The sequence below is a fragment of the Capra hircus genome, chromosome 26 (genome assembly GCF_001704415.2).
Source record: "Capra hircus breed San Clemente chromosome 26, ASM170441v1, whole genome shotgun sequence".
NCBI classification, from domain to species: domain Eukaryota; kingdom Metazoa; phylum Chordata; class Mammalia; order Artiodactyla; family Bovidae; genus Capra; species Capra hircus.
In genome coordinates, this window is record NC_030833.1 from 13,377,323 (window position 1) to 13,404,959 (window position 27,637).

Genomic DNA, 27,637 nt, shown 5'->3' on the forward strand with positions numbered 1-27,637 from the left:
GGCAGAGATGTCGGAGCCAATGAGAAGGCGCTATGTTGGCAGGTCTTAAGATGGCTGCCGGGCGGCTCCGTCCGGACTGGTGAGTACGGCTGATTGTGAGGCGGGTTCTTGGGCTCCAGGGAGACGGACCCAGGGAAGGCAGGGTGCCAGGATCGAGGGAGCAAGTGCGGGCGGCCTCACAGCCTCTCGGCTGAGCCGTAAAACCTTTGGTCAGGCCCGCAAAGCCTTTGACCGGGCCCGTGGGAGCGTCGGCTGAACCGGCCTCCGCCTTGCTGTGACGCGGCGTCGCGGCGGAGTCCCCGTTCTGTTGGTGGGAGAGGGGTTCTCCGTCCCACCCCGGCCGGAGTGAGACAGGATAAGAAGGCTTTCGACCCGGGAAACGGGCTCTTGTTTACAGTTGCCGTACCCGGAAACGAGCTGCAGTTGATGGGAGAGTCAGCAAGGTAAACATCCTACAGCAGAATCTGTGGAGCTTAGTTCTGTGCCGGGAGGGGATTCTTCCCATTTGGGCATCGGAGTGTGGCCCAGCTGCAGGAGAGCCTGCAGAGTTCCGTGTGGTTGAGCCGTGCAGCGCAAGGTGTACGTTTCTAGAGCCGCCCCTCTTGCAGGTTTGCACCCTGTAAGTATTCTCACGGAGACATCCAATTTTAAAATGGACCTCGAAGTATTATTGGCTACCTGTGAATCTTTCTTGACTCTCGGGGAGTGTTTTCTGGCCCTAGGCTGAACAAGACACTCGCTTTGACATATGCATACGTGCAAAATCCTGCTAAATAGTTTATCTGGGTAATCGGATTGGTAACTTAAATCCGAAGTCAGGCCTGAGATTCCGTTGTACTTTCTGTACCTTTTTGAGAAAACGGAGCACATTTATTTCTTAAACGTGAACAGGGCATTAATGATGATAACATGCTTAGAAGTATTTCAGTTAAGTAATTAATGCCCAGTCACAAAAACTGATTATTGTGTAAGTTATTTAACAGGGTCTTCAGATTGGTAGGTGGTGGTTTACGATTTCTGTGAGATTTAAGTTCAGATCAGACAAGATTTTCAGTTTTCTGTGATTATTTCTACTTGATTACAAAATTTGGGAGATAAGGCAACTTCATTCAGTAAAAATGGAATTGAAAGTCTGGAATATGAGCGTCAGGGGACATTTACCCATAAACTGCTTAGGTTGAGTTTTGATTATAAGCTGTTACCTGGACTTCAGAAAATGTGGTATTATTACCCAGGCCTGTATTCAATTTGGTATAACATTTTTATATAGCTTTCTGCCCTTAAAAAGTGAGAAAAAATTTCTTCTTGATCAAATTTTAACAGAATTACAGCCTGGGGACATTCTTCAGACCCACTCTCAAATCTCTGTCACCAAGAATATAATACTACTTAAACTCTGCACTCTATAGAGTTTTGAGTTACAGAGTTCTGTTTTTCTAAGATTAGTGGATCACTAACCATTGGATGAGTCTGTTACTGCATCTGTAAAAGGGGTTTAGATAATAATTCCTAGTGGAATGGTCATTGTGAGGGTAAAGGGTAAACAGTGCCTGTCACATTGTTTGTATGCCGTTTATAGCGATGACCTGGTTTGTTTTTCTTTTTGGTTCTGTTTCTTCTGTCACAGTGGGGTCTCTTTCCCTTTCTCCAGAGCATCTTTTAGGTATTTTCTCTGAAGTGCAGGGTCTTACTGAAAACTAGCAAGCTTGGCTGTGGTGGCTGGGTTAGGAGAGAGACCTTATCTTCTAGGGTGTTGGGGTTTAATTAGTATTGTTCTGACTGAGAGAGAATGGAGTGTTACATCAAAGAATGAGTGATTCTGGGCATTTGGGCACACATAATATTGAGATCCATAAAAAGGCATATTAGAGCCTCAAGACATCTCAGAGATTTGATCACACCCTTCATGGTTTAGGTTAAGGGTGAAGACCCAGACAGATGCAGTGGCTTTTCCACAGTTACGTTGTTCAGGACTAGAAACCCATCTTCTGACTTCTAAAACTGTTTTTTTCCCCTGCTCTAACACTGGCTCCCAATCCTTTCACAACCTAGAATCCCATTTATTGTAATTTGATCTCTCCATGGATGCTGAATTTTGAAATATTGCGTCTACTAGACTATACCCATTAATTTGTGTTTTTTCCTTTTTAGTAAAACTCAGGCCTTTAGCTACCAATCAGATGAATGAAAATGTGGTGAAGAATAATGTTTCATTGAATTTTAGTTTCCTAACCTAAAGGTGCATGATATTGTTTGAGGGAAAATGAAATATGTTGGTCTATTTGAGTATTGAAATTAGCTTAAAAATCTCCATTACTGTCTTCATAAAACTTTGAAAAACCCTTAGTGAGGAACTGCTGAGCTGTGTCATGTTCTTCTAGATACACTGATACCTGCCCAGGTGTGCTAAGCACTAGCTGCGCTTAGTTTCCAAGGGCAAAAGAAAGCCCAGCCATTCAGACTAGGATGTGACATAAATATTTTTGTTCATCATAAATCATGTCAACCCTGGACTGCATAGCATACACTGAATTTTTCTTTGTATAATAACTGTGGATTGGGAAGAATCTTCACTCCAGCAGTACAGAGTATGTGAAATGGAGAAGCTGATTTTCAAAATCACAGCGAATAGGGGGATTCTGAATGATTCACATCTTCTTTGGGGCTAAATGGTTAAAGTATTTGACTTACCGGCTGAAAACATGAAAGTTAATATATCAACACATGGACTGTTATATAGACTTAACTATAATCTACACTAAAACACTTGTTTCTTGGTCTCTGGTATGTGACGTTTTTTGAGAATGGCTGAGTAATGCCCACGTTTGAAGGGTTCTCTGCTTTAAAATGAAAGAATGCACCCTGAAAGGTATGAGATGAGAGATGCTTCAAAGAACTAGAGAATCAGAATCCAGAGCACCCCAAACAGAAGTAACAGGGGGCCTAATGGGACCAACTGGTACTGTAGTACAACTGGAAATGTGTAAATAACATGCATATGCTTTGACTAGAAAGACACTGGTTTTGAACCTAAGCCCAAAACAAGTCACAAAGCAGCCACTCCACATCGGCTGATTTGCAGTCAGAGCTGCTGCTCAGGTGGGCAGCCTCATTTTGCAGGCTGCTCAGTCGACTCTGTGTGTGTGTCAGCGGCCACCAAGTTGTCCTGCTGTTTGTGTATGTGTGTATGTCACGGTCGCAGGAGAATGGCACATCGCTTCAAAGATACTTAGGGATTAAGTGCAGAGACATGTCTTCTTTGATCTTCGCCTTCTTTTACGGATTTGGACATAGAGTCCACTTTTTAAAATTTATTTTAGTTTTTCCCCCACCATGGGCACACACAGGAAGTTATACTAGCCGACAGCCTGCTGAGGACAGTTCTTAATGCCACAGCAGCAAGAACTTATTAAACATAGATGGAGTTGAGGAAGTCCAAAAGTGATCAAAAATGATTAAAGGCTGATGAAGAAAGGCATGCCCTCTCCACAGCTACTAGCCCTGCTTCCCAAGGTGAAGCCTCTTGGGGTGCCGAGTGAACATAGACTCACCCTGTGAAGATACTGCAGCAGTGGCCCAGTGGAAGAACTGTGCCCATCTGAGCTGCCACAGCTGAAGTCTGGGCTGAGTGGTACTTGGCTGCTGATGGACCGAAGCTTGCCATTTGTATAAGAATGTTGGTTCCATCAGGTTAGGCTTTTTTGCCCATTCTGTATACTGCTGTTTCTATGTCTTGAAGAGTGCCTGGCACACAGTGGACATGGAGAAGATGCTGTGGACAGGGAGGAGAAGGCTAACTCTGAAACTTGTTACCATCCTAAAGTCCTGAAATGGATAGTGAGTCTGAAGGTGTATTATATGCCAGTGGCAAAGTCCTGGTAGAGCGGATTATCACAGCCTTCCTCCTGCTTCGCAGAACAGTAGAAATGTTTTTATTAATAGCTCCACACCTGTTTTTCTATATTGGCATGTTATATGTCATATCTTTTGTGCTAACAGTATCTCAGTACTACCTCCACTCCAACTTTTAAAATCCTCAGTCCAGATTTAGGGATGGATTCAGGTTTCCCCAGTGGCTCAGTGGTAAAAGCATCTGCCTACAGTGAAGGTGAGGTGGGTTTGATCCCTGGGTGGGGAAGATCCCCCTGGAGGAGGAAATGGCAACCCACTCCAGAAAAGTCTGAACTTCAGGCAGTCCAGCTGCCTCAAAAGTCACATGGACAGAGGAGCCTGATGGGCTCCAGTCCGTGGGGTTGCAGAGTTGGACGTGACTGAGCAACTAAGCACGCACACACATAGCAGGTTTTATAGGGCTTGGAATTTATGTGATTTGAGTCCTCTTCTTTTAAAAAAAGGAATACAGATTCAAAATACAAAATCAGGTATAGTGCTTTCGAAGAACTTATGCAAAAGATGAGCCTTGAAGCTTAGGTTCTGTTATCTTCCTGGTAATTTGCTTCTGATTTTATTGCTCCATTCAGAAAACCAAACATCAACATTTTTAATTGAAAGTTCATGTCAGACTGTGGAAATCAGGGAGTTAAATGACTTGTATCAATTACTAAGTGAATGCACCTCAAACATTAGAAATTTGAAAAATACCTTGTATAGATGCTGCCACCCATAATAGAAATGATAAAAATGCAGTACATGGCCACAGAAATAAACGATAATGGCAGAAAGAACCGGTCATTGATCAAGTCCCCAGAACCTCCTGAACACCGTGTAGAATGTTTCAGTAGCTTACCTCATTTCATTCTGAGAATAACCCTGTGTGCAGGGTAATTAGCCCCGTATTACAGATGAAAAAACAGGGTCAGAGGTGTTAAAAATGACTTCCTCAGAATTACAGTTAGAGTAGTTTGATGTTAGAAATCTTCCTCTGAAAAAGCCATGACAGTGTTTTGGTAAGGATGTTTTTCAGAGAGCCAGCAGCTGATGAGACTGGACCCAAACTGTGAGAAGTGAGAGCTGATTCTTTGGATTTGGGAGGAGGTCCTTAAAAGTTATCAGGAATCCATTGTTCAGAGTATGCAAAATGCCATGATACTTTGTCTCAGAGACAGTGCTGGTGGTTTTAACACAACAGAGGACAGAAAGATAGCGGAAAAAGATTTCCACCCTTCCGTTTTATTCCTTCAGTTGACGGTAAATCATGAGCAGAACTAGCTTCTCTGTTCTAGGCATCTTTTAAATGAACTAATTTTGGCTTATTATGTATACTAAACTAGACTGTGCCATGGAGATTAAGAATGAAATGTACTCAATTATAATTTTAGAAAAGGATTACAACTTCAATTTTTAAAAATTATTTTTATTAGACTTAACAATAGTTAATGATTCTCTCTACCAGTGGGCTGTATAACTAATGATAAAAATCACCCTGAACTTGTTTTCCGAATACAGTATTTTTACTTTAAAAAGCTATACATTTTGTTAATTTGTAAAGATTATACTCCATTTAGTATTACTTTAACAAGCAGTGTCAAGTGTAAAACTGGGACATCCTTATTACCACCATACTTTTCTCAAACTGCTTGCACAGCTTAAACATTTTCCTTTGTGTAATTGTTTTCCTCCTCCATAGATAATAAGTCCTCTGAAGTTTTATATGTTCAAATACAGGTGAGAAATCCAATTTTATTTTTATTTCCTAATTGTTACAGCTTGAAATATAGTTTTATAATTCTTAAGTTACCTGCAGTATATATTGTTAGGCTTTTAACATTCTTGAACTATGAATGCTTTTACTGAATTTCCTCTTTTTTTTGGACAAAATTATTCACGTATTAGAGGATCAAGGTTTTGTTGTCATTAAGTCATTCAGCTGTAGGTGTGTCTCGTAACAGACTTACTTAAACTATCTTACACTTCTAAAAAATTTATATAAGCAAAATATTTAAATTATTTTGATATGGAGGGTGTATCCTGCCTTATACCAATTTTTAAAAAGTATAAATGGACTTTTCCCAAACCATTGCTATAATTATTAGATTCCTGGTATATCTTTTAATGGTCTTAAAATTCTTTCCATGTCTACCTTACCTTATATATCTTAATTCATTTTTTTTTTCCCTCGAGCAGAAAAGATGTGGAGTGGGCTGCTACCTCCTGGCCTAAATGAAAGTGATGTTGAATTGAATTCTGACGATGATACCACATTAGAGAGCTCTGAACATAACTTACAAGAGGGTGAAGAAGATGGGACCTTTAAAAAGACAGAGATCGTAGATATTCCTACAGATGGACCAAACACTGAAGCAGAGGCAAATATAAATGCATATGAAGAGTGTCCCTCTGGAATCCCCTTGAATATGTGGAATGTAGGTTTTCTCTCATATGTTCTTGTTGAAGTCTGTGCCTGTGTGTCTCTGCCAGGGTCAGAATGTGTGTGTTCTTGGTGGTAACAGGTAGGGAAGATTGATTCTGAATGGTTTTATTACTCTCTGGGTCTGTGGCCAACTCATTCGGTCACTCAGATACTTGCATTCATTTTTGTTTTGTTTTTCATGAAAAGAGTAAGAAAAAAAAACGTAGATTAACTACTTTCCTTAACACAATACACAAGGAGTTTCAGTCTTAATCTCTTTGTTACAAAGTCTATGAGTCATTGACTTTTACCCCTAAATTATCAGATTGACTTGTTTGGAAATAAATGAAGATAATTCAGGTTGTAAAAGTCTCAGATAATAGAGTATCTTAAGAAGAACTAAACTACTTTCATTATATTTGTGTTTCTATAAATGTTAAGAATATAGTTTTTATTAACATGTTATTTTTCAGATGTATACTATGCCTCAAGACATATTTGCTCTTTTTTTTTTTTTTTTTTGCTTTTATGTAGAAATTTCAAGAATTGCATAAAAAGCATTCTGAACAGAAAACTTCAGCTTCTAGATCCGAAAAGAAAAAAAGAAAACGCTCCAGAAAAGGTGTTTTAATTCAGGTTAATTGTCAATAGTGTTAAATTGTGACCAGTTGGACTGAACAATTTTTAATAACCATCATTTTGAAATAACCAAATGCTTAGGTATTGACACTTTGTGAATTCTTTTCAGGCAAATTGAAGAATGAAGAAGAATCTCATAGGTAGGTGGAATTTAAAATATCTGTCTGTCCTAGACAGTATTGCAGAACTTGTACAAATTGTTGAATTACCTCTGAAACCTAAGAAGTAGTTGATGTAATATAATTGTAATGAATTAAAAACGGTAAATGTAATAATGAGTACATTTTGTGTGAAACATAAGTTATTGTCTGTTTTTTTACAGTGAACAGTCTTCAAGTGAAACCCAGTGGAAGGAGCTTACCCAGTATTTTGGAGTCAATGAGAGATTTGACCCCCCTGTTAAAAGGAAAAAAGTTGAAAAGGTAAGATCTTTTTTTATTGCATCTTCTATTCACCAGTGGGAACAGTTTGCAATTAGTCTTGCCTAAGGTATTTCTCCTTAATAATTCATTCAGTGAAGTTAATGTGTGCAGGATGCTAGATAAACAAGTAAATATATAGTTACAAATCATTTTTTAAAACTGTTAAAAAAGAAACAGGGTATTGTGAAGAAATTAATATGGAGGCCCCACATTAGCTGAGTGGTCTGGGAAGGCCTGTCTCATTAAGACCGAAGGATGGCAAGGAACCATCTATGTAAGGCCCACTAGTGTAGAGGTGATAACCTGGGTAAAGATCCTGCTGGGGAGGAAGAGCCATCATGGACATGTGAGTAGCAGTGAGAAGGTCAGCTTGGCTGGATGGAGTCAGCGAGGAGGAGGGTAAATGACCCCAGATAAGACTGGAGAAGCAGGCAGGCAGAGCCCAAACTGTGCAGGACCTTAAAGGATGCATTAAGGAACTGGGTTTTCGTCACAATGCAATTGAGAACCATTCAAGGGATTTATGTGAAGGGAGTGACGTGAAAAGATTGCATCTTACATCGAAGATGGACCTTGGAGCAGCAAAGGCAGATGAGAACAGTTAAGAGACTCAGCCAGACATGAGATGATGGGAGCTAGAGTGAGAATGGTGCTGCTGAAGGTAGACGAGAGGCTGGATCTGAGGTGCACTGTAGAAGTAGAACGGACGGTATTTGCCTCTGGATCGCTTGTGAGGTGGTGGGGAGATTGGAATTTCAGGAGGATGGGAGAGAACCATTCAGGGTTTTACTTAAGCAGTGGTGTGAATAGTCACATTGATTACAACGATGAGAAAGCTTTGCAGGGGAGAAGATTTAGAGCGAGGCCTATCCACAGTTCATTTTGGTGCGTGGGTGGTATCAGTGAACAGAGTAGAGTAGACCATTGGTAGAATGAGGCTGGGGCTTGGAGGAGAGTCTGAGTCTCTAGGCACATGCTTGGCAGTTGCCAGTCTGTAGATGGTGTTAATATTTGATAGAGGCTAGAATGAATGAGTAACTTACACATTTATCCAGGGGAATGTTGACAGACTTCAGGAGCATGGGAATTGAGCTCTGGGCCAGAATGGAAGTACAGAGGCCTCCTGGTTAAAGCCCAAGGATATTGTGTCTTGCATATACGGACAGGATCATTGCTGTATACTATTATTATGCAGGTAGAGATCATTACTGTTTTCTGGTTCATCAGTATTTCTTGTGAAAAACGGCTTGATTTTTATTTTTTATTATTTATTTATTTATTTATTTTTTAAAACGGCTTGATTTTTAAACCGATCATTGGGGTTTAAAATTGGGTGCCTCATTGAGGGCACATGCATTAAAGAACTGACAACAGAGTTTTTACCTGTGAACCATTGATTCCAACTTTGCCAAGAATTCTTGTCACCTAGTCTGTGGAACACTGGAGAATTGGTACCAGGATTACCTTGTACTGCAAATAGTTAGAGATGTTGAGCAATCTCCTTTTCCCAAATGTTCAGGCAGGTACAGAAATGCTAAATTTCTTACAGAAATCACTGGTTAGAGCTGAAACTAAAACCCAGGCTTCATTCCACCATTCTCAGTTCTCCAGCTTCACCATCCAAGAGGCTGATAAGCATTTTAACATGATTGCTATGCTCTTGACCACTGTGATTCTGGTGGGCTGGGAGGAGGGATCTTGTGGAGAGGATGCTCTTGACTGCAGCAAACCTGTTCCAAAGCATGAGGTGGGAGGCTCATGCTGACAGCAGTGGTCCCCAGGCCATCTCTGGCCCACCTGCTTTAGAGTCCTAACTGCTGACTAGATTGTTATTTTGAGGGAAAAAATGATTAATTCAAAAAAACTTTTTTTTAATTTTACGGCCACGCTGCATGCATGCAGGCTGTTAGTTCCCTAACCAGGGATCAGACCTGGGCCCCTGCAGTGAAAGCGCTGAGTCCTAACCTCTGGATCACCAGGGAATTCCCAGAAATGGTGAAATACTGGTTCTCATCAGAAATATCTTTTAAAGTTGTGCTTGTGAATTAGGTGGTCTTTGAGCTTCAGTTGTTACAATATTTGTTTTCTCGTAACTATATTGTAAGTCACTCAGTCATGTCTGATTCTTTCTAACTCCATGGACTGTAGCCTGCCAGGTTTCTCTGTCCATGGGATTTTCCAGGCAAGAAAGGATTGCCATTCCCTTCTCCAGGGGATCTTTCTGACCTAGGGATTGAACCTGGGTCTCCTGCATTGCAGGCAGATTCTTTACCTTCTGAGCCACCAGGGAATCCTGTATTTACTTTAGAATATCTAGATTGTTTCTTAGTGAAGTTAAAGCTATAAAATTCAGTCTTTTAGCCTTTCCAAAATGTAGAAATTATGAGAGTATTTTTTACAGTCTATCTGTATTAGAGTATTATTTCCCTACGTGTATGAAATTGTACCTTCTTGATAATTGGCAAGATATTGCTAAGTTATTCTTTGTCTAAAGTTTGGAATTCATGAGGAGTAACTTTAATAAAGGATACTAGGATTCCTTGTGCAAAGACTTTTGTACAGCTCAGTTTTAAGAACTAGTATTCTGTTTCACATTGTATATTAGATGTATTCTAGAAAAAAATGATAAGCTCCATTTTAAAAAGATTTCTGTTTAAGGGAAGACTGCTATAAATCCTTTTATATATACTCACTGATCTCTTTTAGAAGTTTGGGTTTTCTTAACAGCAGTGTTCTTCTGTATGTGTGACACCTGACGAAGAAAGTCATGGCATCTCCTGAACAAGGAAACTGATGCTGGCCAGGCTAGTATCTCCCAGGATGTTGCCAGCACTTAATATTCTATTAGTAAGTGTAAGCATAAGAGGAAAGGAAGGATTCAGTGAAGCCAGATGATTTCATATTCTCTTGGTAGTTCAGCTTAATTGCATGCCAGCTGGTTCACACTTATTCTTTGGTTTGGGATCACTGTTTTCCATGCCCCCTTGGGCTATCATGCCAGAGTCTCCACTGTGAAGCCAACAGAGTAAATAGACAGTAAAAGATGTCCACATTGGAGCCACCAAGATAAAAGCGAAGAATAAATGTCAGTCCACCAGATGATAGCTACTGCCTGAGAAACCTAGAGAGGATCATGAAAATCCCTGATGCAGTTTGGACAAAACCAGCATGGATTTCTGCTCCATTATTTTATTTCTCAACCCTTTTTAGTCCCCTTTTCCCTCAGTTACTCAACTCTCAAGATTGGTGAAACAAAACGAACTTCTTAAGTCTGTTGTGTGATCCATCTTTTTTATTCTTTTCTTTCCCCCCTCTTTTTTTTGGAACACTTCCAGACTATTGAAACTTGCTCAACCAAGGATGTATATTTATAACACTGCTGTCACCTGCTTCCCTGACAATGCAGAGAGGCTTGTATTTTAAAATATAATCTTCCTAATATATAGAGCTGTTTTAAAGTGTTCTTGTGTTAAATACAGCTATAATTGTGTTTCTGGCAGCAGTTCTGGGTCTTACAAAACTTCTATAATCGCAACATAATTAATGTTGAATCTATTTGGGAATTTCTTTAGGAATAAATTTTACTCATTAATTTCATTATAAATGCCTTAAGTATTCTTTAGTTGCATCAATTTGATTGGTTAGCAGTCATCTTTGGGAGTAGTTTATGTATTCTTAATGGGTACTTTTTGGCAAGAAAAACCAAAAGTACGTTTAATAATTTGTAGAGTAACTGCACAAGGTCTTTGATGATTTTTGTTTATGAGAGGAAGCTGCTGTTGTACTGTGTAGCTATTTTCAAACTTGTTTTTTTAGAAGAATACTTTTTCTTACTAGGCTCTCACATGAAGATCCGGTACACAGATCACAGGCTGGCTGCCTGGAGTGGGAGGGAATCAGGTGGCTGGTGGTGGGAATGTAGAGGTACCCAATGTTCCCCTGGTATCAGGTACCGAGTTTTCTCTCTTGATCTTTATGTGATCCCTGTTGGATGGGTTAATACTCACCAGCTATTATTCTCATAATACAGATGAAACAACTGAAGCCCAGCATGATTTGTCTAAGAAAACAGAGCAGGTTGAAAAGGAAAATGGTCCCAAATCTAGATTCTTCTGAAGAAATAGTCCAACTTAGTTTTACTTTGTTGTTTATTTGCTAAGTCGTGTCCATCTTTTTTTTTTTTTTTTTTTTTTTTTGTGACCCCGTGGACTGTAACCCACCAGGCTTCTCTAACCATGGGAGAACCTTCTCTTTGTTTTAATGGTATCCTGATAGATACAATGTGAATACCTTATTTATTGAGTGACTACTATGTTCTAAAAACTTTGCTAGGTATTCTTTGCCTTTCCTGTAACTCTGCAAGGAATGTGGTAATATTCTCATTTTACAGGTGAGAGATCTGCAGCCTATAGAGGTTTGGAAACAAAACTCAGGGTTTCTTGGCCAGTAGGTAGAGGAGCTGGAATTTGAATCCAGATTTGACCTCAGCAACTGTGTTCTTTTAAACTGTTGTTAGCTTTTGGTCTTAAGGTGATAGAAATGTTTAGCCTCAGGGTTTTTATTATTATTACTATTTAAGAATTTTAAAAATATTTGGAATGTTATATCTTCGTATAGAAGCAGAATCTGGGTGTGTGTATGGAAGCAGAAATTTTTCAAAGCCAAAAGGAGCTATTTTATTTTACTTAAATAAATTGCTTAAAAAGAAAAGAAAGGAGAAAAGGGGGAGAAAAAAGCAGTCATATCTAGTGAAACTTTTATTGATATTAAAAAAAAAAAAACTTCTAAAAGAGCTAAAAGCAAAGTTGAACATGTAAGGGGAATTCTAGAATTTCATTTCTAGGGGAGAATTTTGGTCGTCCATGCCGACTCTGATTTTCTCTAAGGAAACTGAAGCTTATGGGTTAAGTACCTCCTTTGCCCGGTGCTGTGATCACCTTCTCTGACTTCTGGCCCAGTGCTCTTCGCGCTGTATTAGAGGCTGGTTGGAATGCCTCAGGGAATGGGAGTTCATTGATAGTAGAGAGGTTTGTAATTTTAGCTCATTTATTTTTCAGTGAAAATTATAGCCATCAGCTCAGCAGTTCATGTTTCCAGAAAAGGGGAATGTTCTTGTTTTCCATTTTGGGGACTTTCACTGTAAGCTGTGTCTCCACGGTAACCAAAGGGAGTTAAGTTGATGGATTTCTAGGCCTCACCCCCAGAGTTTTCTGATTCAAATTTGAATTTTTAACAAGTTCTCAAATAGTGCCGATGCTGCTGGTTCAGACTCAAACTTTGAGAGCTTAAGGCTTAGAGTCTAGTTTGAAAAGGTTATTCATGAGTTGCAGGCCCGAAAGGGAGGAGAGGAGACTCAGGAAGGGGCTGAAGGACTATGAGAATAAATATGATGGTGCTAGAGTATGGGGTCCAAATGAAGCCCCGACAGGTTCACTTTCTCTGAGGACTCGAGGTAAGTGGAAGGGCTGAATCTTGTGTTTGGAGAGAATTCTACATTGTAAAGCTCTTATGTGGCCTAGAGCAAGTGTATTCAAGGGTTCCAGGAGATGAAGAACTTGTGCCTGAGTGTAACCCAGTATACGCCTTCTTTCTTTGAAGAAGTCTGATTGTCCTCATCATTCCTTACCCATCCTCTTCTAATAAAAAAATCACCTAGGCAAACCTATGCATAGTCATGTAGTTGATTTGCATTCTGGCATAAGCTCAGTTCACAGACTGGCATCATTTGCAGACTTGAACTGGAACATAGACCACACTTGTAGAGTCCCTGGCCTCGAGTATAGGTTTGGGGTGGGGGGTGGGGGTATTATTTAGTGGCCCCTGAAGATGAAGGATGTTGGAAGAGTGAGTCCAGGATGTTGTTTGGATCATCAAGAGAGGAATTCTGCAGCAATACAAAAAAGAGAAATTTCTGAAGACTGGTGGATGATCACAAGATCAGGGTAGAAAAAAGACAGTCGGGCAGCATGGCCTGGGCTCAGATCCTCTGAGAGGCTACTGAATGACACTCTGAAGCGCCAGTCCAGAGCAAGGAAAAAACCACATCGTCCCCCAGGCCTGGGTGGGGTGAAGGATTGTGAGAAGGAACAGTCTTCACTTAACACAGACGTCATCAGTGATAGCCTCCTTGGTCTTTGCTTCCGTAGTAATCTTTTTAGGCACATTATGCATGGGCATTCTTAAAGTCTTGTTTCAACAAAGGCTCCATGGGAGTGAAGTTTCTCTTATAATCAAGCAGTGCTCTGATGGAAGAGACATTGCTTGGACTTCTTTTATTAGGTTAAGTGGGAGAAGTCTATTAACCAAAAATGAGGAAGATACACTAGATAAACCATTGGGATAAACGTCTAAGAAATATATATTAGACTATCTCTTTAAAAAGTTTGTGTTTTCTTTGGTAACTATTTCTACAAACTAAAACTCAGTTATTTAAGTCTAACAAGTATCTTTTCATAGGATATGATATATCCTACCTAGTCTGTTTGGTAATCCCATGAAAATTTTAATTATGACTTCATGAAGTATCTTCAGGTAATAAATAGCATTTCCATAAGAAAGTAAAGTATAACTTTCCTCCTGTGTTTAATATCCAACTTAATACCCATAGTCAGAGGCTAGGAGGGGCTGGTGAATGAAAGTATGGGCAGTGGAGAAAGAGGCAGAGGAAAAGGGTGGTTTAGAATATGGGCTCTGGGCAAATCTATTAATAGATTCATGTGATGGCTTAACACTTAACAGACTCTGACTTGGATAAATTGATGAGTCCAAGCTTCTGTTTCCTTGTGTTCAAAACAGGATAACAGTTTTATTTCATCAAATTGTTATACGGATTAAATGAGTTTTCTTATAGTGAGAAAGGATGTGCTCTATAATAAGGATGCCATAATCTCTAACTTATTAACATATTGTTATCAAGGGAAAGTGTAGTCCTTAGAATCACAGAAATGTGGATTTGCATCTCCTTCTTCTTAATTCAATTAATCTGACCCTGGATAAGTCATTTCATATTGCTGATTCACTTTCTCATCAGTAAATGGGAGTGGTAGCAACTACCGTATGCAGTCATTGTGAGAATGAAGTAGTCTAAGTACATAATGTGTTTGGTGTGGTCCTGTGACATAGTCTTTGCTAGCAAGGGTTTGCCTTTCTTTCCTGCCTCTAAGTTTGAGGTTTCTTTTCTTTCTAGTCGGGACTTGAAAAGAGGATAGACCAAGCTGTGGAAGAGTGGAACATTGAAAAGGCCGAGGAACTCAGCAACCAGCTAGCCACTCGCGAGGTGAGTCGGCCCCACCATGATGCTCTGCTGTGCTTTCAAATCTTCTGAAATGAGTGTACGTTCTTTGCATGATCACGAGTAAGTGCAGTGTTCAAATATTTGATCTAAGATTTTCCTTTCTGTCCATTTTCTTCCCTGTTAATCTCCCATTTATTTTAAAATACGGGTTTTATTTTTGTCTTTAATGTTAATAAATTATTCTTATATAAATCAATGCTGGAAATAATCCACGGTTGATCTTCAGCCTCTAGATTTCATCTAGTTCAGAGCTCTGTCTGCCAGGTGTACTGAAAAGGCTAGCTTTCTTTTTCCATTTTCATCTTTAACTCAGTTTAACTCTCCCTGAGGACAGCCGTGTGTTCTGGGGACACATCTCTCAGTGTGTTCCTAACCCTTTCTCCCCAGAATGGTTTCTTACTGCATATTCTAAATAGTTCCCTCAGCCCTAAAGAAATCTCAGCCTTTTTTTAACCTAAAGACTGTAGTATAAAGCTAATAGGTGTATTGAATATTCTTTTCCCAAGTACCAAGGCATCCAGAAGATTCTCACTTGCACCCTCCGGGAGAAGGTTGCAAAATTTGGAAAACAATTTCTGTTTGCCCTTCACTCAGATACCTGAAATGTTAACAGTCAATATTTGCTTGATCGTTCTTTTCTGATTTATGTACCTTATTTAGATTTGCCAAATATGTCAGTGATTGCCTTTATAATAAGAGAAAAGTTTTCTTTTTTCTGGTCTCGGGCGCTGAGTTTTGTTGTTGTGTCTTTTTAGCCTTCTTTAATCTGGAGTGTTTCCTCAGTCTGTCTGTGTTTCTCAGGACCTTGGTAGTTTTGAAGAGTAGCTGATGATTTTGTAGGATGTCTGTCAAGTTTGCTTTGTCTGGCGCTTCCTCATGATTAGATTCATGTCATGCGTGTATTGGTGGGAAAATCACAGAAGTATCCTCAGTGCAGGATATCAGAATGCATTTGTCTACTTTATTGATGATGTTCCTTTGATTATTTGCTTAAGGTGGTATCTCCAGGTTTATTCTGTCAAACATTATTCTTCCCTGTGTAAATTAATACGTATCTCACAGAGAGGTGAGAGATGATTTGAGACTCTGTGAATATTCTTTTTCTCACTATTCTTTACCTTTTTCTCACTATTCCTTACCTACCTATTTTAGCAGTCATTGCTGATTGTTTTCCAGCGTGAGACAACTACTATTATAATTAAGATCTTGAAAACATTATTTGAGTGTACTTTTCATCTTTACCTGGCAAATCAGATCTGAAATTTGTCTTCAGTGAGATACTGGATTCTAGAATCTGTTATGTGTCTATGTTAAATCTCCCAGTAACCTGGACAGCTGGGATATAGTTTGCCTACGTGATGGATCTATTTTCCCTACGTGATGTGCTGGGAGGGCTGGGGTCATGGGGCCTTGTGTCCACCAGGGTTGCATGTTCAGTCCCTCCTTGTCTGTGTCATCAGTGGTCACCTGTGAGCAGGCAGCCACGTGTCAGAGCCAGCAGAAGTAGAGCCTCTGAGGCCTCAGACCTGTGTGTTTCCTTTGAGGGTATTGAATTTCTATTTCTATGTTTTGATTTGTCGTACTGCTATTTTTGAAATGGGAATTGCATACTACTGACTAGGTATTTTCCATTTTAATAATAATAATAAATAATTATAATGATATCATATAATATATAATATAATAATAATATTTATATAAATAAATGATAATAACCATTTAGGTTATTCTTTCCTGTCATGCTTTATGACAAATGAGATTGCTTTAGAAATATACCCCATTTTCAGCACTTGTAAGGGTAGTAAGCATTTTCTCAAGAGTTCTTTTTACTTCCGTACCAGCATAATGCTTTGTTCTAGTGAAAGAAAATTTATCTAGTGTGGAGTTAACGACTTCTGGTTAAAAGGAAAAAGAGTAATCTGGGCCCTCCTCTTTTCCTTGTATAAGTGGAAAGACTTCTGGAAAGTGTTTACTGGCCACACAGAGACACGGAAGAGATACTGATTACATGTTAATTAAACACCCGTGGAAGAATAACTGAAGTAATCGAGATGTAATTCTTGAATAAATAGTTTAGTTTGAGGTTTAAGTTTTTCATGTTTATCTCCTTTGTGCCAATCACTGTGGATATGAAAGATGAGATTTTGAGAAGTAAGTAATCGTGAGTTTGGGGCAGAAACCCTTTATGAATTAAAGGTATATATGCATGGTAGGTGTCCTTTTGGAAATCAGGTATACTGGTTTTTAATCAGTACCGTTTTCTTTTTTCAAGAAGCAGTGAGTGGGATGTGCTGATAAAGCCTTTGCTCAGAGGCACAGATCTCAGAGTTCTTAAAGCCTTTTCCAACTGTAATAAGTGAAACTAATTTTTGATGTTTAACATTTATAAGCCTGTGAAACCAACAGGGCAGTATCAATATTGAGAAGAGTGAAGCCAGAAGTAGAACCCATGTCTGAGAATGGGCCTTGAAAACAGTTCCTCAAAACAGAACAGAACAAAACAAAACAAACTGTTGGGTCAAAATAAAGCTGTCAGTGCACGAGCATTATGACACAGCACGCACGTATCTGTCCAGAATCATATACCCTTAAATTAATGATGACATTAAAGATGGGTGTAAGCTGGTGTGGGGGATGGCTTAAGTTCACATGTTGGAAACTGAGATTGTGCTGTCAAATTTGGCTTTGCCATGTTGTAATGTGGTTGCTTTGGGAAAGTCCATCCTATCAATTAAATCCTTCTTTGTTGTTAACAATCTTGGAGGAGAGATAAAAGTGGAAAAATACACTTGGGTTTGTGTCATACTGATGAAAATGTTCTAATTTGAAAAAAAAATAGCTCTTAAAAAATTACTATTTATGTGTGTGTACATACACATGCACATTCACACACATGTTTGAGCACATTTATAGCTTCTTAACCTCAGGCCTGAACTGGAAGAACATTCCATTTATTGATAGTGATCCTCAAAAATGCCATCCTTTGGTTCTTATCTTTTTTGACACACTTTGTTACAGTCCAGATCATACCAATTTGTAGAAACCAGTAGAAACAAGTATTTAAAATTAAGTGCTAAGCTTAGATTTAATAAAGTAAGCAGCATTTCAGTTGAATCTCACATTTTGAAAACAGACTTTGTCTCTAGGCATCTTCATGTTAGCCTGCTGTACATAAAAATCAACTTGGTTTGGCAGCAGACAGTGAATTTCTACCATTGAATGAGTCACACCTACATTAACTAGAAAATATATTGCTTTCAATTATAGCTGTACCATGTTAGAGCAAAAATGAGTGGGGAGGAGAGGTTGCCAGTGAATTTTGTTTGAGCTTTGTATATAGCTCATGCCCCTGAAGGTTACCTTTTCTGTAAGTGATTCAAATAGGATGATCTTTGACAGCACCAACTAAACATAATTCCTTGGAAACATCAGTACATACTTCATGTTGTAATGTTCAACTATTTTATGTAACTTATAGTAATTTAAAAAATAATTGCAAGTTATTAATATTCATATCTGAAATATTTTGTTTATAATCTGCTACTATCTTTGCTAAGGTCAGTAGCCTTCAGTTGGAGTAATGATATAAAATGTTTCATATCTTAAAGCTTTTTGCACCAACTTATAACTTCAGCCTTTAGTACTGTTAAACACAGTATTTGTTTAGCATCTAATCAAGGTGTCACAAGTACAAATGATAAAAAAGAAAGTGTCTCACTTTGATAGTGTTCTTCTTATAGGTAATGATAAATATTTCGTTGGCAGTATGAATTAAACTGAAAATCTAATTCTAGCTTTATTAAATTTCTTAAATAGGCTACTTAGATTTTTGGATTCCAAAACATAGGTGAAGTTAATAATGTTGAAATAGTCATAGTTTGTTAATATTTAAATAGGGCAAGGTAGGAATGGTCCTTTTAAAAAACCAGTATTTGAGTTGATTGAGTTGTACTCTTTCCTAGCTAAATACATTAAATACTCTCTAAATTTGGGGCAGATTATTAATTTGTTGCTGAAGTTCTATTTTTAGAACCATTTCCTAGAAAAATCGTAAGGCGTTCTTGTTGGAGAGGGATATATATATACATTTGAGGAGTTAGTTTTTGTATTTTATGTTAATGTGTAAGAAGAAATATTTCCTATTTCTCAGAAATATTTCCTATGCTACAGCACTTGTTCTGGCACTCAGAATTTTTCCATTACAATTCATTGTTGGGCTGTAGTTTCCTCGAGAGGATTCTGGCTGTAATTCATCCTTTCATTTTGATTATTAATTTCATGTCGATGTACATACTGCGTTGTCTTGATGGAATAAGAGCTTCACTTCACCCCCCTCCCCCCAAAATAACCTCCCCTAACAGAATAGTTTTGACAGATGTAGCTATCAAAGTACCTGGAGTATTTGCATATCCAGAGTTCAGAACTGACAGATTTGTTTCAATTTTTGAGATAGAGATGCTGCCAAACCTGGTTAAGTTTGAAGTTGCTTCTATCAGTGCTGTTTCAAGAGCTCTGATATTTTAGGAAAGTTGTTTGCTTGCAACACATACAAAAAAAAAAAAGAGCTGAGTTGATGGATATTATAGTGAAGAAAGTCTTGTGGTTCTAAACTCTTGATTCACTAATTCAGAGGGCAAAATTATTTTCTTCCTGTTTTTGTGACTACTTTTAGAACTCTCTTAACAACCATGATTCCAGAGGTAAGATGATTTGTTCAGATATGAAGCTGAACATATATTCCAATTAGCTGTTATCCGAGTTTATCACTAGAACCTGTGACTCTAAGAAGGCCTGCAGGTGCTTTCTATTTTCTTAATTATTATAACTTCTAGTCACTGAAGATAGGGTAAACAAAGTACAAATACATTAAGCAGTACCCATTGGTACATACTAGGAATTTAAAATTGAATCTCTCCATTTCAACATCTTATTTTCACAGAAAGGAGATTTTCTTTGTTGTCAGTTCAAGGAGTGTATATGAAGAATACGTAGTTTCAAAGTCATCTAATGCCTGCAAACTGTCTGGCAAAATGTATTTTATGTCCCTCTTTGAAATTTTACTACCCTACCTCCCACCCTTACTTTTACTTTCTTTTGGTCTTTCCATTTTGACAGCAGAGTATAGGACCATTTTCTCTGCAGTATATTTCACTGATTAGCACTGGGAGGGAATCTAGGACCCTGGGGAAAAGAAGTCCTCACTGAACAGGCTGTTGCTGGTCGGTTGTGATCAGCCACCTGGGGAAGCTGCCTGCCATGGCGGGAGGGGTATGTGCCTCCCTTAAGGATCATGTGGCAATGACTCACTTCCATTAACTTTGGTCATTTCTCAGTGGTTTTTAATTTAAACGTTCCTCTTTGTGTCATTTTGTAGTCTGTGCATAGTCCGGGGGGCTTTTCAATGGTAATTTTAATTCTTTGAAACCTTGTTCTCCTTAGTTCTTAAAAGTAATTCAGTTATTTCATATAGATTAACAGGTAGCACAGTGTATGGAAAATAAGCTCTGCCTGTCCAGGTGAGGGAAGGCCTAGTTGAATTCCTTTACGTGGAGCTGAAAGATACGTTCTTTCCTATCAAAAATGGTGTACATCCTTGAAGTTGGAGCATTTTAATACGAGAAAAATAAACATGGTACTGAGTGATGGGTTTTCCTCTCAAGCTTTTAGGTGTGCTTTTTAGATCTCATTGCACTGAGGGCATTTTCTTTTAACCTCTGGGGTATGATTGGGTGATCACCTAGAATGGTGTTTCTTATGCTCTCTTTTAATTATGTTTATGGTGCTTTTAACAAACCTTAAAAAAAGATTTCAGATGTTACAAGTCTAATTAAAGAGACAGACAAAGCACAGTTTATACTGTAGATTTTTTCTGCAGTTCAATTAATCAGCATGTTTTCTCTTTTAATTAAAACCATTTTAGTAAATTAAAGCCCACAGCAAAACACATATATAATTTGTTTGTAATTAGCTCTTAATTGGTGGTAGTTGAAGCTTAGCACCCTTGGTTTCTTTCTTCATGATTGCCATTTTATTAGCAGCCAGTCATTAATTAATCTTTTTCTAATTAGCTTATAAAACTGTTGATGGCACATTATTGTAAATGTGATTTTAAGTTCAAAGCTTGTTAATAAGCTTTCTTACTTAGAAGAACAGAGATAAAGAAATTGCTGAAAACAGTACTACAGTTCTTTAAAAAAAAGAAAAACTGTCTTTCTGATGGGGACTGTGTAAAGCATCTAACAGCTTATGGTTAATTTTTTTCCCTTATGAATGGGATAAGTTGCTTGAATGTAAATGTCTCTATCCAGGAGTAATTTCAACGGTATAACGTCTTTTCTCCCCGCTTTGGAATACTGTAATCTACATATAATTTGAAGCCTTAATAATCATTAAACCAGGTGTTACATAAACTATTTCACTATGAAATCACAGTTGAGGATATGAATCAAAATATATCTTCTCATACGTCATGGGCCAAATACATTTTTTAAAATATAAATTGCAAGGTGAATCATATATATTTATACATGTAAATATACAGTATATGTAATATGTCTATACAAATATATCTTATATTTTAAAAACAGGGTTTGTTGGGTTATGCCGTGAAGTAAAAACCATTTGGCTTTAACTGATTTGAAGTTATAGGTGTTAAAATAAATAACAGGTGTTTGTGCGGTTGTGCACACAGCATAGATATATGTAGTACACAAACATGGAAACGTGTGCATGCCCGTTTTAAGGTGACAGTGAAATTAGGCTGTTCTTTCTGACAGAGGGAAGAAGACTTGATTTAAAGTCAGTATTTAAGTGACTGGATATGCCGTAGCTTATTCTGTCCTCAGAGCTTCGGCTCTCAGGTATGTCCGTGGAAATGTCCCAGTCCCACTGAAGACATCCTGACTTCACTGTAGCACCTGCCCTGTTAACCTGTGCTTTGAATAAAACACATTAGCCACGTCATATTGTTTATTGAAATATACTGTCGATTTCATAAAACTTAACTTCATGGTATTCTAAGCTGTTAATCGGTATTTTTGCAAAGTTTTGGAAGTTATTAAAAAGAAAAAAAAAAAAAAAGCATCATTGGTCCTTGGAAGTGCTTTTTCTTCTTTGCTGTTTGAACTTTGCATGTTATTTCAACTTTGGCTATTTCTCTGCTTGTTTTTAAGAAGGCATTTTATGATGCCATGCAAGAGACACTAGAAAGGGATAGCTGACAAGGAAAAAATTAAAAATTGGATAAAAAGTAAATGAATAATGTCATATTACCAAAAAGATGAGAGGCTAATTTGTGCCGACTTTTTGCTAATTTTGTTCAAGCCTCAAAATGAGGAGCTGTCACCCGTTCTGTGTAGCACTGACGACAGTGCCAATGATCCATGAAATAAGCTGCCGCTGGCTTTGTTCTGATAAGAATGAACAAATCTGCACAATGTTCGGCTCCCAGAATCTCATTTTCATACTTGCATGCAGGCGAAAAGAAATAAGCTGTTTGCAGGCTTGATTAATCAGACATTGGAGGGGTTTTTGTCTCTTTGATCTCTTTCGTCTCCTAGGTAACTTGCTTGACATTAATGTTGAGCTTGAGTAAAGACAATCAGGAATTGTCGACCAAACTGATATAAAAATTAAAGACCTTAACACTTTAAGTACTCCAGTAATGGTTCCGCTTTACTTCAGAAAACATCTGTTTTCATTTAATTAAAGAACAAAAGAGAATGGCATAAATATTTTTCATAGAGACCTATTATTCCATAAAAAGTTAAAGTATGATAATTGGTATTTTTAAATAAGTGCCTTGAAAGTGTGCAAAAGGGAGGGAAACTTCATAAATCTGTTACAAGCTAGTAATTTGAAGATGAGTAAAATATTTTATGAAATGGATAAGAAGTTTACAGTGATGCTAGATGAAGCTGTTTGAATCAGATTCTTTAAATGATTATCAGCAAACTTTAGCAGGGCAAGGTGTAGCGAGAAAAACTAACTTTATTTTGCAAGTTTGTCTTTTAAAAATCTTGACTATGTTACACGATGTGCCATTATATCTGTTTTACAACCCAATATGATTTACACATGCTCAACCTGTAAAATTGAAAGGAATTAAAAAAATGTCGCCGTGCATTTGCTTGAGGTTATGCAGACGCTTTTACAAATCTTCCAAGTGGCTGTAAAGATGAATGCCTCAAGGGTCCAGCCAGGGCCCTGCTTTTCCAACCAGCTAAAGCCCTTATCTTAAATCCAAGCAAAGTACCATTAATCTTTTTGAAAGACCTTTTATGGCTTTTAATATATCCCAAATTAGAACATTTTACACCCTTGGTTCCTGAAATATGGTGATAAAAAGCCTTTAGAGCTTAATTTTCCTTACCGCTTGCTCTGACCAATTTGCAGTTCTTTGTGATAATGTTTAGACACCTTAATTAAAATGCAGCAAAATATTGGATGTTCTATATGGAAAATGCTGATACTTTGACGACACATAGAAGAAATTCTGTATATATTTTTATTCTTAAAAAAAATTTCTTCCCACATGGTTTTGCTCTAGTTATCTGATGACCCGAAACCGTTTTTTAATATAAAAACCATTGACCAAGCTTTTGTGATGTTTACATTGGGCCCAAAGATGCTTTTTCTCTTTTTAGAGAAGCGAAAGGGGGATTCTTGGGGACATATATTGTTTGTTTGTAATATTGAAACATAGCGTGGTATTCTTTTTCTTCTGGAGCTTGGCTTAGTCTTCTTGCCTGGGAAAACATGTTTCTTCTCAACTGTCTTTTCTATAGAAGATCTTATGATCCTTTCAGATTTCCAAATATTTCTGTTCTTTTTTCTTTTTTCCTGGGAGTAAGTGAAACATGTTCATCTTAAGCATGCAAAGGCCCCAGCATCGATAGGACTTTTCATCATCCTTACAAGCTAAAATCTCCTTTCAGTTAAATACATAGACCAGGCTTGTTTAATGTTTATCAGGTAAAGAATGTTTCATTGAACCTAACCCCAGGCAAAATACAGTCAGAAAACACAGACTTCCCTACAAACAAGTCTGTTTGAAAGTATTGCCTCTGTACCTAATCGCTTACGCTGCTCACTTCGTCTACAAAACGATGGAGCCCTCTCATGTAAACACGTGTTTCTTACATTGTCATGAATTATTTTTAAGAAGTTTATTCTGTGTCTTACGTGGTGTGTGTGCTCTCAGTCTTATCTGTGATGCTGATTGTGCTGGGTTTAGCCTTCATGTTGCTAGAAAATCTCCCTTCTAAGAGTATGTGACTATGCTGGAAAGAGTTCCACGTGAATCAAATGACCACAGTCGGCATCCAGATATACTGAGTTGGTCTTTGGTTTGTCTCCTCCAAATCCAGAAAACCCATATTGGGAAGTTTCAATAAGCTACAAATATAAACTACACCCTAATTTACGACAGTTTCAGGAAATAATTCTGTCTCATGGTTAATGGTACATAGCAGCTGTATAGTTCAGGTCATTTTTGTTTCATACTCAAAAGTGTAGGCTCAGTTTAAATAGAAGATAAACTAGCTGAGGTGGGGTGATCTCAGCAAAGCTATCATACATCAGATTTGTATTTGCTGTCTAATACGTAGGAATATAATTAGACAGACAAATACTGAATTCCGTGTTCCACCTTTTGGAGGTAGGAGAGGAGACTGTCCTGCACGAATGTGGGGAGACTCGGCGTACCTCTTAAACAGAAGTGGCGAGCTGTGTGTCCTGAGAGTAGACGGTTCCTTAGGTGCGCTTCCTGCTCCCCGTGCGTCCCCCAGCACCCCTTCACCAGGTGGAACTGTGCTCTGACCAGAGGGCTGTGAGCAGAGACGCTGTGTGTCGCTTCTGGACTAAGGCACCGAAGAGCCAGCGTGAGCCCCTCCAGCCAGCTCTTCTCCGCAACTGAGGCTTGAAAGCCGCATGTTGAGATGCGGGCAGCGCCAGAGGGAGAGCCTGGCCAGTCCACAGCTGACATGGAGTGAAGCAGAAACAAAAGTTCAGCCAGTGAGATTCGGAGATGTGTCGGATACTGCGGTTTTGACTAGCCTAACCCAACAGGCACTAACTTGATTTTTTTTTACATTTATGACAAACGGATGGCGTTTTAGTCGATAGGAAATCCATCTTCATGATGAATGATGCCACAGCATTCTTCTGAGCTTTGTTTTCTCTTTCGATGAGGAAGCTACAGCCCTTTGATTCTTATCCTTTTCTTAGTTGACTTAAATGAACTGTTCCGTGGTGAAGAACTGAAAGTGAAAAGAGCCAAGAGAACAGGGCAGGGATTGAAGCCATCAGATGTAACTGACAGCCCCTTCTCCCTAGCTCCCTCCACCCCAGCCCTCTTGTTCAGAGCCATGTCTGCAGTACCCGCAACAGTGCCTGGCAAAATAATGCGTTTGTGCCCTCATGATATTGGTTGCATGAATGTGCTCCTTGTGAGAAAAGATGGTGATGATGGTAGTGGTGGCAGTGTTGGCTTGCGTGTCCAGAAGACTCTGGGTTGGTCTGTTGTCCCAGGTGGGCTCCCAGCCACAAACCCTCCTTCCTTCAGTGGCTTTCCTTTGGGTTTTGACCACCTCAGCACACTGGCTTGACTTCCATCTGCTTACCTTCTTTATGTGTATTTGTTCCTGGACTGAAAGATCGGATCTGTTTTTGTTCTCGTTTGTAAACCCTGGACAGTGCTTGGTGACCGCTTGTTTCTTTCATCCTGAAAGAAGCTGTTCTCCAAGGTGAGCTGAAAGGAATGGCAGGCAAGCCAAACCTCACTTTCCTAGGTCAGCGTCTCCCCTTACACGTGAGCCCCTAACCGCCTGCCGTGCCTCATTGTCGGCAAGCAGGTCCCCAAACCTTGGGCTCTAATACTTTGGCCAGAGAGTGGCTTCTGGGTCCTTTCCTCTTGTCCACAAGTCGGCTGGCTGCTGAAACGCAGTAGGCTGCGGTCAGGTAGAGGAAAGGAAAGAAACACCAGGAAGAGTATTTTGTAGCCTTTGTTGTTTTAACATACTTTTGAGCCTTCCATGTAGGCGGATGTTTTTAAAATTGGAGCCCACTAAAAACAGAAGAGCCCCATGCCTGTCCTGGAGACACTCACTGAGGAACAGCTCTGCAGCCAGAGGGCCGTGGAGAGTCCAGTGTTGGAACCGTAGGCTGTGGTGTAGAAGCTGAAGGGCTGGAGAAATACAAAAACGAAGATGGTGTTGGGTTGAGTTCGAGGAGTCTTGCGGGGCGGGGCTGAGAGGACCCTTTGTTCTGCTGGGACCTTTAGGACTGGGGCAGATGAGTGGAAGGAGTGTGAAGGGGGCTGCTGGCAGGGAACGCTGTGGTCCTGGGGCCCCGCCTTTTTGCCTCTTGGCACCCCTTATATTCTTTTTTTCTGTCAGTGAGTGAAAAGCGATTGCCCATCACACAAAGTGTGTTTATCAAGTAGTAATTAGCTTTCCCGTGTTTTATTAATCACATCTATGACTGCCAATCCGAGCTTCTGATCAGCATGAGATAACGGGTGCGCCCATACGGAATTGCTATAATTCTAGCCCAAAGCAAAGACACTGGATGTCTGTGTCAGCCTGCACCGCCTTATCAGGGTAAATTCCTGTCTGTCCTACTGAAATGCTGAAAGCGCTTCAAGATCTTCATCCACAGGCCTGGTGGGCCCTCAAGGGGCCTTGGTGTGGGAAGGAGCTCCATCCGGGAGACTGGCACAGCTGGGGTGAAGGGCTGAGGGAGCAGAGGAGAAAAGAGACTGCATCTTTGCATTTGTGGTGGCACTTTGGCGGTTTCAGAGGCCCAAGCATTAAGAATTTCCATTCTTAGCACGTGTAAAGTAAGGCTGACCTGGCATTCTTACCCAAAATTCTCGAGTATCTGTATCATTGTAATTCTTGTATCAGCTAGAATATTTATTGTCACTTTTTCTTGTTTGTAATTCTTAGCTTGGTGTAAAAATTGCCAAAGCTATTGCCTGCCACAACTTTGTGAAAGCCAAAAAGGAGGCTGAAAATTCACAGGTTGCACGAAAAAAGAAGAAACTTGCCTGGGGGTGAGTTTTAAGAATTTTTGTAAAATTAGTGATTCTACCAACTTCATAGCAATTACAGAAATCCTGTGATACATTTTGTGAATCCAGTTTGGGCATAATTGTTATGTATTTTATTCTTTGGATCTTTGCTGCATGTTTATCAGATTATAAATATAGAGACAAGTCTTCATCCTATTTGATATTTATTTTGTAACTGATGGAGTGTGTGAAAACTTCTTTAAGTTTATTTTGCTTTGGCACTTAGTAAACATGTTACTTCAGTGAAGTATTTAGAAATGAATCAAGATTTTCATGTTCTTCGTTTTAGATTTGAAGCAAAGAAGAGGTGGGAAACCAAAAGCAACATGGGATATATGTGACTTGCCAGAGTTCTTCAAGACCTTTGAGGCTTCACTCGAGTCTTCAGTTGCTCAATTTACTACAAAAGATTTTCCTGCTTATGTTAACTATGTCAGAAAATTGATGGAAATAGAAAAAATCAGCATAAAATCTGGGAGTTGGTTATCAAATCGTTTTTCAGTCTTTTTCTAAAGAGTCCGTCCCATTGAAGTGAGTGAAATGGACTATCCCGTTATTTGTGCAAGTAATCTAAGCGTATATAGTGGGGGGGGGGGGGGGAGGGTTTTGTCTATTTATTTGTGTAGACCTCCAGCATAAAATCAGTTTTGCTCTTCCTCCGTTGCTGGAGCCGAGCCGGTGAGCTCCTTGTTCTTTCTTATCTGCACTCAGTGTGACTGCACTCACTCTGGAGCTGTTTTTAAGATGGGCATTTGTTTATGATGGATTAGTCGTAAGTGCAAGAAAGAACCTGTGTTTACAGATGCCTTTATCTTAATGTTACAAAAGTAATTATCAGTTCTTTATTGTAGGCAGCAGAGTTGATATTTCATAGTAACATAATAAAGGCAGTTGATTAA

At 39.0% G+C, this 27,637-nt stretch overlaps 1 protein-coding gene across 4 annotated transcripts; it reads left to right on the forward strand.

Annotated features, from left to right (window-relative positions):
* On the forward strand, positions 1-27,637 carry FAM204A (family with sequence similarity 204 member A). Of its 4 annotated transcripts, XM_018041524.1 has the most exons (9): positions 34-79; positions 5,588-5,625; positions 6,085-6,323; positions 6,845-6,932; positions 7,059-7,089; positions 7,272-7,371; positions 14,558-14,647; positions 26,614-26,720; positions 27,028-27,637. In XM_018041524.1, the coding sequence occupies exons 3-9, from the start codon at positions 6,090-6,092 to the stop codon at positions 27,077-27,079; spliced, it is 702 nt and encodes a 233-aa protein (XP_017897013.1). In that variant the 5' UTR covers positions 34-79; positions 5,588-5,625; positions 6,085-6,089; the 3' UTR covers positions 27,080-27,637. The 4 variants fall into 4 exon arrangements, with proteins under 4 accessions (XP_005698583.1, XP_017897013.1, XP_017897014.1 ...); XM_005698526.3 differs by lacking the exon at positions 5,588-5,625 and having other exon boundaries at positions 1-79; XM_018041525.1 differs by lacking the exons at positions 34-79; positions 5,588-5,625 and adding an exon at positions 398-443.

Bases quoted from the DNA above. Each gene is read 5' to 3' on its own strand.
- FAM204A (XM_005698526.3), top strand. From the start codon at position 6,090: ATGTGGAGTGGGCTGCTACCTCCTGGCCTAAATGAAAGTGATGTTGAA. The intron at 6,933-7,058 runs GTGTTTTAATTC...AATTCTTTTCAG, and splicing joins AAGAAAACGCTCCAGAAAAG to GCAAATTGAAGAATGAAGAA. The intron at 7,090-7,271 runs GTAGGTGGAATT...GTTTTTTTACAG, and splicing joins AATGAAGAAGAATCTCATAG to TGAACAGTCTTCAAGTGAAA.